This window comes from Zeus faber, assembly GCF_960531495.2.
Source record: "Zeus faber genome assembly, chromosome: 7".
Lineage (NCBI taxonomy): Eukaryota > Metazoa > Chordata > Actinopteri > Zeiformes > Zeidae > Zeus > Zeus faber.
Window position 1 is genome coordinate 18,357,839 of NC_137203.1, and position 12,500 is coordinate 18,370,338.

A 12,500-nucleotide genomic window follows, 5' to 3' on the forward strand; every position below is an offset into this window, starting at 1 on the left:
GTTCCCTTGATGCCTCTTTTGTGTGGCTATGTGTGAAAGATAGAATAACAAGCTCTTAGTTAAATGCTCATCTAAAATAGCATCCAATTGGTTGTTTGTTTCTACAACCTCCTTTATTATGCAAATGAAATGGATGCAGCCACTTAAGACCACGTTTGGATTTATAACTGAATCCAGGGACGCTTTCGGAGAGAATCTACTTTGCCGACAAATGTGATATACAGCCGGGGGTTGACCCTGGGAGTGGGAGAGTCAAATAGATATCAGTTCGCTGCAGAGAAGAGACCTGACTGCCGTCGTTAAACACGAGAGCTGTATCACGGCACCGTCCATTTTAATGAGCTGAGCAGAGTGTCGCTGCACTCCAGTTTTATACACCAGCTAACGTAGAGTACGTACGCACGGCTGTTGCGGTGTTTTGTGTTTTATTTTTTTCTACAGAGCCTAACTTCCTCCCGACGCCCTTCAGTTTTTTATGTTTTTTTTTTTTTTTTTTTTTTTTTTAACGCTCGATTAAATGGACCCAGACAATAAAAATCAGCGCACCGAATGCGGGAAAACTCACGACTGCTTGCTGCTGCAAATCGTAAAAAACGCGGAATGAATCCCACCGCGCCCGTACGGCGCGATACACCACGACCGTCGATGAGGGAAATCAATGCTGTTCTGTTGCAGCATCGACCCCTATTCTTTGGTGAGAGGGGATTGAAGGGGAGCAGGGGGCCCTGTTTTGGTGATGTCTGCCCCATCGATCAGGTCTCTTCCATTCTGTTCTGCATTTACTCATCAGGCGTTGCTGTCGGACGGGCCCACATGCGATCCTGGAGGCCAGGGGTTTTTGCCAATTGAATTTTGGCTAGGCAGTCATCCGTCAATGTTCCGTTTCTATCGTGGGTCCGGCGTAGCGGGGACGAGGACACTCTTTTGACATGGCACGTGCCGTGATGTCCTCTTGACATAAAGAAAATTGAAAGTCGAGCCTATTGTGGAACCTCTTTTTTTTGACAAATTGTTTCAGATAACACGTATCAGGTGTGGGTTTGTTTACTTGTGTGGGGACTGGTTATAGTATGTGTATGTAGGTGTGTGTGTGTGTGTGTGTTGGGTGGGCTTGGAAATAGGGAGGAAAAATATTGTTTTCGCAATAAAAAGTTTACAGTCAGCCGATGGAACATTTATCAGCAGACGCTCGGCGGTAATGGCGGCTGGAGCTTAATGTCATTCCTACTTAACCCTGGATTTTACGCTTGACCATTTCCACTGCGGCAGCGATGGAGCCAGTAACAGCTCGACGGAGGAGATATTTCAACGTTTAAATATTCTTGAAATGCGTGAATACACTTGTGTTTTTTTTTAAAGACCATGTTACAAAACCAGCCAGAGTGACCGTTTGGGTCGGCAGTGACGGATTTGCTCAGTGGATCATTCTGAGATAGAAACAAACACAGAGACCAGAAAGAATACATGAAACGTTAAGTTGAAGCATTCATGATCACAACTCCTCAGCTCCGATTTTGACCCGCCTCTCTCCCTCCCTTTTCAGGAAGTATTGTGTACTTGGGGATGATGGTCGGTGCGTTCTTCTGGGGGGGGATGTCCGACAAGGTGGGCCGCAGACAGTGCCTGCTCATCTGCATGTCCACAAACGGCTTCTTTGCCTTCCTGTCGTCTTTTGTCCAGGGATACGGCTTCTTCCTGCTCTGCCGTCTCATCGCCGGCTTTGGGTGAGTGTGAGGGGCGGGGCTTTATGGGGGCTAGTGAAGGGCAACATCCTGTCGGTCAAAGTTGGGACTATCTCTCTAGATTGGATGCATTAGATCGACCCGTTAGGTTCGGGCTGGTTGATGATAACCTCGATATCCACAATTTGAGGATACTTTGGGGATGACTCTTGGTGCTGTCACAAGATAACAATCATTAGTAATGCGGATATTATGATCACGCAGGTAGGGGCGTTGATTAAAAAGAGCCTGTGAAGTTCCGAAAATTGTCTTACTTTACTATAATGTCGCCTTAAACACAACCTCACATTATTACGATGAGCAAAATCCTAGCTGATATCTAGTCTCATGTCACGATATCAATACATAACCCAAGTCCTCTTAAGTATTTCTCAGCAACAGAATAGAAACACTTTATTTTTAACCTGAAATGGCAGTTTGGATTGTGTTTATGTGTACTATTATGTGTTAATGTGGTATATAATACATATAATATAATATTATATAATAAAAAAAAAAATACAATATATTATAATATAATATAATATAATATAATATAATATAAAATAATATAATATAACATATTTCCCTTAATTAGGCATTGACTTTCTCATTACAGCATGACAATAAGAAATAAGGATAACAAAGATCTTCGCTATTGTAGTCAAAACTTTCTTCCTAGCTGACAAAAAAAAAATATATATATTTTTTAAATACATATGTGTGTAAATATCAGTCATGAATCAGTTTTGCCTGACAGTTGAGTGTGGGACCTGTGAATCAATCCACGCTGTGAGACTCCCAGCAGCAGCAGCTTCCAGGAGGCTTGGTCTAGACAAAACCACCTCTGCATAGCAACATACCAGGGAGGAGTATTGATTTTCATGTTTCCTTTGGTAGATGTAACAGTTCCCTTTAAGAGCCCATTTAGTAATTGCATTATGCCCTTCTCCCTGGGGACCTTCAGAGTAATTGAAAACATCTCTGTGATTATGTTTGACTACAAATAAAATTGATAATATCTATCATAAAGTGTGGCTTATTTTCAGCTAGGCGTTTTGACGGAATAAACCGACTTGATAATGTCCGTTAATAATATTTGCATTGAAGCATCACTTCTAGAGCGCCTCATTTAGCAGAGAGGGTTATCCTTTCCCATACAGTTCCCCGCATACTATTCATGCATCAAGACTGAAATCTTACAATGGAAAGAAATCTGATTGCAAATCACGTGCGGTCATTTAGCTCAACCCAATAAAGTCAGCTGCAGGTCGGCAGCAACATGGAGGTTATACTGAAACGCGCAGAATGCAAAAGTAGAATGAGAACATTTTGTCCTAATTGGTCAAAGTCAACGAATGCCTGTCTGTCTGTCCATCGGTTTGTCTACCTCCTGCAGGATAGGGGGTGCCGTGCCCATCGTCTTCTCCTTCTTTGCCGAGGTTCTGTCCAGGGAGAAGAGAGGGGAGCACCTGAGCTGGCTGTGCATGTTCTGGATGATTGGAGAGATCTATGCCTCAGCCATGGCCTGGGCCATCATACCGCACTATGGTACGTCAACCAGTCATCATTCTAGTACCTGGTGGTCTGTCGTCAAGCCAAAGCCTATTTTATCCCGTTGTCTTTTTCCTTATTGTGTTTGGGAAGTTCGTATTTGATTAGTACTTTTTAAATCCAGACAGTGGTAAAATTGTGGCAGTACACGATGGTAGAAAATTCTGGATAGACATTACCTTAGGGTAGGGTTCAACCAACCATCTCTGTCAACGTTGGCGATTGTATTCAGCCCTAATTTGATTAATCTCCTTAGAATAACAGAATACAATTTTTTCACTGTAACGCAAAACTGGAAAATATGACACACAGTTTAAATTTGTCATTTTCAGTTGTCATTCGAGGCAACATGGATCTAGAATCCATCTACAAAGCCTTCCTGTGGCTTAGGTGGAGGACACTCCCTGGCATGTGAATCAATGTGATTTGCTCTAAGAGGCTGCAATCCACGAGCTACGAGGTTCACATATTAATGTCCAATACAAACGTATAAGAAAGGGTATTTTTCGAGGTGAGAACGAGCGCTGGTCAACGTTGTGTTTTGCTGGGACAAAGAGGTGTGAGATATCAGCTGCACCATCTCTGGAAGAAAGAGAAGACAGAGCTGGGACGCTCCTCCCTTCCCTTCCCTTCCTCCTGTCCATTTCTATCTGACTCACATGGTTTCCTCTCGTCCTCCTCCCGCTCTTTCAAATTGTCTGGCTCCCTGTTTTCCCCAACCCTCCCAGGTCTCTCCTTCTCTTCCTCCATCTTTCCTTTTTCCATCTCCTCCTGTCTCTGTCTTTTGCTCCACCCTTCCTTCCTTAGCACAGTGTTCTTCCCAAGCATAATTAGGTTTTTCTCCTTGCTCTAATAGGACAAAGCTACAGCGTGATGTGATTTATGGCCGGTCCATGCCGTTGCCAGCGCTTGACGTCATTTTGTGTGTGTGTGTGTGTGTGTGTTGTCGTGTCTGTGTGTGTGTGTATGCTTTTCAGTGTGTGTGTGTGTGTGTGTGTGTGTGTGTGTGTGCTTTTGAGTGCGAGGCTCTAAGTGGCATGGAGAATGTTTTACTGTGCCGTGGTCACACACAGGCCACCTTCTGAGGAAATTGAAGGCAATAACATCTGACACAATGGAAGGTCATTCAAGCACACACACACACACACCCGTGTGCACACACACGTGCGCGCGCGCACACTTGCACACCTAAATCGCGGAGGAGTTATCCTTCCGTTATAGGGTCAACGCATGCACACACGGGGGCCATGCCGAACCGGCGCATGCAGCCATGCAGCTTCCTGAGAATGCTCCGCTGTCAGATCTGCTGATATCGCGGTGGAGCCACGTTAAGCGGTCGCCCTCTCCGGCTCCTACTCTCCCTGACACACACACTGCCACCGCTCTCCGCCTCTCCTCTGCGCAAAGGGCTACGTGCCACACATACTTAGCTCAGTAGGTTTTATTCTTTCACCCATACAACCCCGGCCACCAACACAACACAACACAACACAACACAACCAACCCAACAAAACTGTGGACAAAGCCCCTTTCGTGAAGAGCCAGTTTTCTTTTCTGTCTTTCTGTGCTCTGTGCGGGAAATGAGGACGACTTAGTGATGCGTTATGATACACTTGCCGTGTAGGTGCTTAATATACCATCACAGCTCTCATTTATCTTCGCTGGGCGGGTCCTAATGTCTCCGTGCAGCGTCGTGTCAGACCCGCAGGTGGAGCCCCGAGCAGCTCGGCCGGGAGCGGATCCTCGTCACGCCGGACGGGAGTTTGACGAGTTTACTCACTGGCACACGGGCCCAGTGCTGCTGGAATCACTGCGTTCACTGCACAGGGACCTTAAACATCGGGAGAACGTAGTAGGTACTATGATGGCAACGGGAGCAACTGGGCAAAGAGCAACCTATTCTCTGCCTCGTCTAGTTGATTTTAGTTTTGGTTTTGACCTACCCATCTATTTATCTATCTATCTATCTGTCTATCTATCTGTCTATCTATCTATCTATCTATCTATCTATCTATCTATCTATCTATCTATCTATCTATCTATCTATCTATCTATCTATCTATCTATCTATCTGTCTATCTATCTGTCTATCCATCTATCTATCTATCTATCTATCTATCTATCTATCTATCTATCTATCTATCTATCTATCTATCTATCTATCTATCTATCTATCAATCTATCTATCTATCTATCCATATGTCTGTCTGTCTCTGTCTGTCTGTCTGTCTGTCTGTCTGTCTGTCTGTCTGTCTGTCTGTCTATCTATCTGTCTGTCATCTGTCTGTCTGTCTGTCTGTCTGTCTGTCTGTCTGTCTGTCTGTCTGTCTGTCGTCTCTCTGTCGTCTGTCAATCTATCTATCTATCTATCTATCTATCTATCTATCTATCTATCCATATGTCTGTCTGTCTCTGTCTGTCTGGCTGTCTGTCTGTCTGTCTATCTATCTGTCTGTCATCTGTCTGTCTGTCTGTCTGTCTGTCTGTCTGTCTGTCTGTCTGTCTGTCTGTCTGTCTATCTATCTATCTATCTATCTATCTATCTATCTATCTATCTATCTATCTGTCTGTCTGTCTGTCTGTCTGTCTATCTATCTGTCATCTGTCTGTCTGTCTATCTATCTATCTATCTATCTATCTATCTATCTATCTATCTATCTATCTATCTATCTATCTATTTGTCTATCTGTCTATCTGTCTATGCTGACTCAGCTGTCCATACAGTAGATTAGGTGCATAATCCTCATAATGAGATTTCCGATGGCAGGGGTGAAACAGGAACCCCGAGGTGCAGAGGGCCACGCTGCACATCATCCCTCTCGTTTGTCCCCCTTTTTCTCTCCCACCTTCCTCTCCCCTTGTCCCTGTCTCACATATTAAGTGGGGGGCGGGGGAGGAGGAGGTGGGGCTACGGGCCTGACACAGAAAGAGGAAAGGGAAGAGGAAGGGGGAGAGTAGAGAAAGAATTATTTATACCGCTCAGCGTAGGATGGTTGTTTTATGTTACGAAACAGTTTGAGTTACCTGTCGTGACACCGATTCCAATCACGAGGGAATGGTGATTATCCCCCCACCCCCCTACCCAACCCCCGAAAAAAAAACTGCATACGTTCATGTTCTGTGCAGCAACCATACACGAGCGCTGCCGCAGACACAAAGCTTGGGAGTGAATTCTAACGCTGCGTTATAAATTACACGCTGCTAATTTAAACACTGGCACTTGATCTGTGGAGGGCTGCATCAGCACCATTTACCGTAGACCCCCCGCCTCATGCCGGCTGATAAGCGTTTGCTATCAAAGCTTCTTTTTCAATACGCCTCTGGATGAATTCCCCGCAGAACCTGAACTGGCATACCCCCCACCTCCCACGCTTCCACCAGGCACGATCTCACGATGCACGTGGGAGGTCACGACTGACACCGCCAGCACCTCTTCTCCCGGGCTCTTCCCTGCCAAAATCGATGGCGTGTAAGCTTATTGGGGAGGTGGAAATGAATCTCGCCGTATTTTTCTTGTCTGCGCTTCCTTGTGTCGGGCACATGTGCGTTCGCATACGAGTACACAGATTTTTAGTGAAAAGGATCTTTGATTGTAATTTGTAAAAAAAAACAACAACAAAAAAAAACAACTCTTCATTCAGCGAGTATTTACTGTGATTCCAAATTGTACAAGCGCAAAAAAGATAATAAAGAATAAAAAAATATATAATAATAATAATAGAGAGGAAAAACCATCCAATGAAAGAAACACCATCAACCACCATCAGTTATAACACCAGAAGAATCAAGCAAGCGCAGAGCAGAAGGTTACGTTTCCATCTAAAACTGAGCAGATTATCTCCCTGTAGCACCACTGGTGTTCAAAATCGGGCATGTCACTCATCAGTGTGTAAAACCTAAAATCCACCCACACTCCGGCTCTCACCAGAGCAACAAACAACAGAAAATACCCTGTAAGAAACTGTAGTACATTCACATGCAAACTCACTCGACAAAGCGACAAATTTCTACCCCAGAACCACGGGATTAAATCATTTGCAAAGACAAACTGAATTGCTGTATTTGCTGAATTTTTCGTGTTACACAGAACGAAATTGAAACCAGTTCATTTGACTGGGGAGGTGTTCTTTGACTTTTGAAGTCCCCGAGCATGGGGAAGGAGGGGAGCGCAGATACATTAAAACTAAAACCAACCTGACAAAAGTACACCACTGCGGGGAGGTTGGGGGTGAGGTGGGACCATGGCTGTATTCAAATTTAAAATGTATGGGTTTAAACTTCGTTCTGACTATTACGAAATTAGAGCAGGATACTGGTTTGGCTTTTTCTCTGTTGAATGGTCGACTCAATTCAAAGTTGGGTGGGAATCGGGATATAGAGTCACACCCTCAGAATGTATTTCATTCATATACCGCTTTCCCACTGCGCCAACAACCCGGTAACGCAGCATTTGTCATTAGTGGGAACGGTAACACCCAGGTTTCAGCCGGACTTTGGCGCATAAATAGACAAGGGATATCCACATATCATTTGACCATTTCATATCCGGTTTAGAATTCAAAATCAAGGCTGTTGATTTTTTTTTCCCACACAGCCTCCTTAACGGAGAAGTTCCATATCTAGTCAGTTCCCACTGATTGTTCCGGGTACATTACGTCATGCTCGCGCAAAGGTGTCTGATATCACGCGAGACTAGGCAACAGAATCGCACAAGCACTTCGCTCATCTTCTCCCCACCCAGCGGACCCCTCCCTCCGCTGAGAGGGGACAGAGTGTACCCAGAGTGCCCCTGGACACAATAACCCTCACCCAAAGTTTTAAAATCAGTATTTCAGGTTGAAAGTAACAGTTTTCAACCTGCCCTCCACTCTCTGCCCCCGGAGAATGAACGTTCTCCACCCGTTCTGCCTCTCCCCGTCCGCTCCCTGCCCAGCTCAGAGTTTGCGGTGGCACAGCACCCCTGACTCTCAAAGACATGTCTAGGGTCTGAGTGGCGTTCTTAAGAAGAAAAATAATAAAATGTAATAATATAAAGACCTGTCTCCGTAGAGACTGGATGTGTTTCCTGTTTCTCGTCTTTGCAGCTGAGCTCCATGGTTCAGATCGGACTCCCTTTTTTCTGAATGTTTACGGAAACGTCACTGCTTCCATTCCCACATACTTATATTCCCAGCCAATCCGACAGTGATACTAGGTTGAGAGTGGGGACATTTACAGAACGACTTTTACAGAACATCGACACTGGCTCCCATTCCCACATTACACCGATTGCCGGTTGATTTTTGGCTTTCAGTGCAAGTGGGAAAGGGGCTTAAGTTGCCGTCTTCTCTGCTGTTTTGTTCCCAATCACACCGAAAACATGATACGGCCCTTTTCCGGCATGTTCGTGACGTAGAACGTGACGAAGAAAAAAAGAACGGCATTTCTCCTGGCAATGGGAAAGGTGTCAATCATCTATTTTAGCGGGTTTACCCACGTTTAAAAAAAAAGACTCACTTAATTGAATATAAGTGTCAGCGTTTGCGCACCTTGCAAAATATGTGGGTTTGCCCATCAGCCAGTGCGGTAACCATTTACAGCGTAACAGCGACGTCTCTAATTGGTGGAGCTCAGTTTCCAGTAACCATGGAAATCTTTATCGCACTGGCTGATGGGTACACAAGCGCGCAAACTCTGCTATTATATCCAGTTAAATTTTATCTATGAATGAAATTCATACTAAGGGTATAACCCTATATCGCTTTTCCCGCCCAACCTTGAATTGAATAGACCATTCAGAGAAAAAGTTAAACCAGTATCCCGTTATTATTTTGTGATAGTTAAATCCATGCATTTAAAATTTTAATACATCCATAGTACCCCACCCGCACCTCCCCGCAGTGGCGTACTTTGCTCAGGTTAGTCTCAGTTTAGTGTAGGTATCTATATCCACCCCCCATCCCCATGCATCCCCCTTTTAAAGTCGAAGAAAATCTCCCCATTCAAATGAATTGGTTTAAATTTCAAGTGTGAGAGCTCTCTCTCTCTCGCTCTCTCTCGCCTGCTCTCTCTCCAAATGAATGATTGAGAAAATTACTTTGAAAGGCCCACAGATAAGAGTCCTTCTGCAAAAGTAAAAGGGAAAATTGATAATGCGTATTTGCGTGTGTTTATATCAGAGGCATTGTGTTTAGGCATTTATCAGAAGCACTGACAAATCGGTTGAGTGGTTTTTGGATTGTGTATGTGTATATGTGTATGCATGTGAGCGTGTGTGTGTGTGTGTGTGTGTGTGTGTGTGTATGTGTTTAAATGTGGGCTCATCTGCATATGGTAATCATATATGGTAATTTTTTTTTTTCCTAATGCCGTTTTAAGTATTTTTCTGTAGACATGATAGTGTGGGTTTGTGTATGTAAATGTCCTCTCCAGTATGCAGCTCTGCTTTCTGTGTTATCGTGTGCATTTCTGCAGCACCCCGTGCGAGTGTGTGTGTGCGAGGGTGTGTTTGCGCAGGCGACAGTGATTAATGAGTCGGGGAGTGCGCCTCGGGCCCAGATCAGGTGCAACAAGATTTAACTTAGCAGAAAACACTCAATTCCTTTCCTACACATTCAATTAACCTGTCCCCCTGCACAACTGGCGGCTCGCTCCACGGAGCCATTCGTCTCCGAGCTGAACACGTCACTCCGCTCACTGCTGCCCAGCGCTCTCATTAAATGGCATCTTTTATTTACACCGGCTTTTTGTGCTCGCGGCGTGGGGCTGTCATAATGCAATTCATAATCAACCCTTTGGATCAAAATCGCCCGTTCCCCTACTGTGATAGACGTTTATCATCCCACACCAAACATTCTTCATGAAGGTTTTATTTTGAACACTCTTCAAGTCAATACTGCACATTTTTTGTGGCGATGCCTCTTGGAAATAATAGCCTCATGGCTGGTGGTTTGGAAAATAAGAGTTGAGCTTCTTTGTAATGTGTCCTTCTAATGCAAAATGGCAATGGCAAGGTATCACCTATATATATATATATATATATATATATATATGTGTGTGTGTGTGGGTATGTGTGTGTGTGTCTGTGTGTGTGTGTGTGTGTGTGTGTGTGTGTGTGTACTGTAAATATATCTTTATTTTTTTTTTGCCATTTTTAAAAAAACTTAAAAGAAGCAACTTGAGATGTGCCTCTTGAGATATATAATAAGCTCATGGCCGCTAGTTTAAAAGCAGAGTTGTGTTTGGTTCTTTCTGAGTGTGGTTTAATGGTGGCCACATTTTGTAAAAATACAATAATAAAAAGCAAATTTTATGATAAACATATTTCTATTTTATTTGATCAATTTTGATATTCCTCACCAAACACTTGCATAGTCTCAAAAAGTGGATTCAGATTTTTGATTCAGCATTAAGCGTTTTTATTGTTATTTATTTATTTAAATTATTCTATTTCTTTACGGCTTTAAAGTCATGTAATTATGCATTTTGTCCGGCTATAAACCCTTCTTCAACCCTACTTCAATGTGTGTGGTTTATTCACAGGTTGGAGTTTCAGCATGGGCTCGGCGTACCAGTTCCACAGTTGGAGGGTGTTTGTGGTGGTGTGTGCGCTGCCCTGCGTCTGCGCTGTGGTGGCCCTCACCTTCATGCCCGAGAGCCCCCGCTTCTACCTGGAGGTAAATTCACTTTTGGGAATGTTTTTTTTTTTTTTTGTATTTCGGGGGCCCTGTCATTGTAATGGAAGACATAGAGCACTTTATGTCATCGAGAAACCATTCACTTTGTATCAGGGAAAATGGATAACCAAAAAGCTATGACTTTTACTTAAGTAGAAGTACAAATACACTGACACAAAAAAACTCTTGTAAAAGTTACAGTCCCAAAAGTGAGATTTCTACTGAAGTAAAAGTAAATAAGTACTTGCTCTTAAATGTACTTCAAGTATTAAAAGTAAAAGTACATGCCCTGATATAAAAGAGCCAATAATACAGCATGTAGTGTAGACTGTACCTTTTTTGTTCTGCAGATGGGTGCGCATACAGATCCTCATTACAATTTACTTAACATAGTCGGACTGGCCATCGGGAGCACCTGGACAAATCCCGGTGGACTGGTCGCCGGGCCGGTCGGCGGATTTAGAGAGATGCGCGTCGCTGGCCCACTTTGATTTTGCACCAGCCCTCATAATCAAAGTAGGCAAACGACACGCACCCCCCCCCCCCCCCCCCCCACAAACACAGTGGTCAATGGGAGCGTGTGAAGCAGGTGGATTCATGACAAAGTCGGTCAACATGGACAAAAAAAATTGCATGAAGATAAATGATATGTAAGCAGCAGCGACAGCAGCATTGCCGGTGGCGCATAACAGTATTTGTTTTTCCAATTTGCGGGGGATTTTCTTTTCAAAGGTAGCACCTTGCAGCACGGCAGCAAGCTGCCTTGCCGCCTTCAAGCGTTGGAAATATTTAGATATTACTTATAATTTATGGACCAGCAGTACCCTAGCACTAGTACAAATATATACAAGCTGGTGTTTGCTTATTTAAATATAGCTTTATTGTTTATAGACCAGCATTACCCAGGCCAGAAGTAGTGGTCTGTACCTAAGCAGCAGGCCAAAGAATGTACAGTACGTAATTTATGTTCAATTTTAGAAATTATTTAGAATGTATTTGTTTATTTAAAATATAATTCAATCTTTAACTGCACTTTAGAAGTCCAAACGTGTGCCGTCAGTACCTGATGTGTGTTATTATTGTTTATAGACCTGCCCTGAAGAGTAAGCCCTTCAAGTTTCAAGGATAAAGTCATCAAACTGACAATGGCCTTACCTGACTTACTTCCTGTGTTGAAATAGATTATACAGCCCTTTCAAATATAGACATTTATGAAACACTGACTGCCTGAATCAATCATGGTATCCTCACAGTGGTGGTCTGCTGGCAACAAACCATTCACTTTCTCTTAAAATAGCTCTGTTATAGTGTTACAGTAGCCTAGAGTATATATCCATCATGCTTATAAGTGGTGGTATCAGGGGCTGGTGTGTTTGCATGTGTGTCGATGTGGCGTGTGTGGTGGAGTATCCACAGGCTGGTTGTGGTGGGCTGGTCTGGGTAAAAAAGTCCAGGACCATTTTTAGTCCCAGTCTGTAAATGAATGTAAATATGAATGACGATTTAAAAAAAAAAAAAATGAAGTTGATTACTTAATTTGAAATGCAGCACAGTAGTGGAGTAAAAGCCA

At 43.6% G+C, this 12,500-nt stretch overlaps 1 protein-coding gene across 1 annotated transcript in view; it reads left to right on the forward strand.

Moving 5' to 3' along the window:
• sv2ca (synaptic vesicle glycoprotein 2Ca) overlaps window positions 1-12,500 on the forward strand; it is a gene marked incomplete at both ends in the record, with an annotated part of 33,587 nt that overhangs the window by 6,733 nt on the left and 14,354 nt on the right. The window contains 3 exons of the mRNA XM_080004570.1: window positions 1,544-1,724; window positions 3,121-3,272; window positions 10,797-10,930. Of these exons, the coding sequence (XP_079860696.1) occupies window positions 1,544-1,724; window positions 3,121-3,272; window positions 10,797-10,930 (467 nt within the window). The remainder of the gene's footprint in view (window positions 1-1,543; window positions 1,725-3,120; window positions 3,273-10,796; window positions 10,931-12,500) is intronic.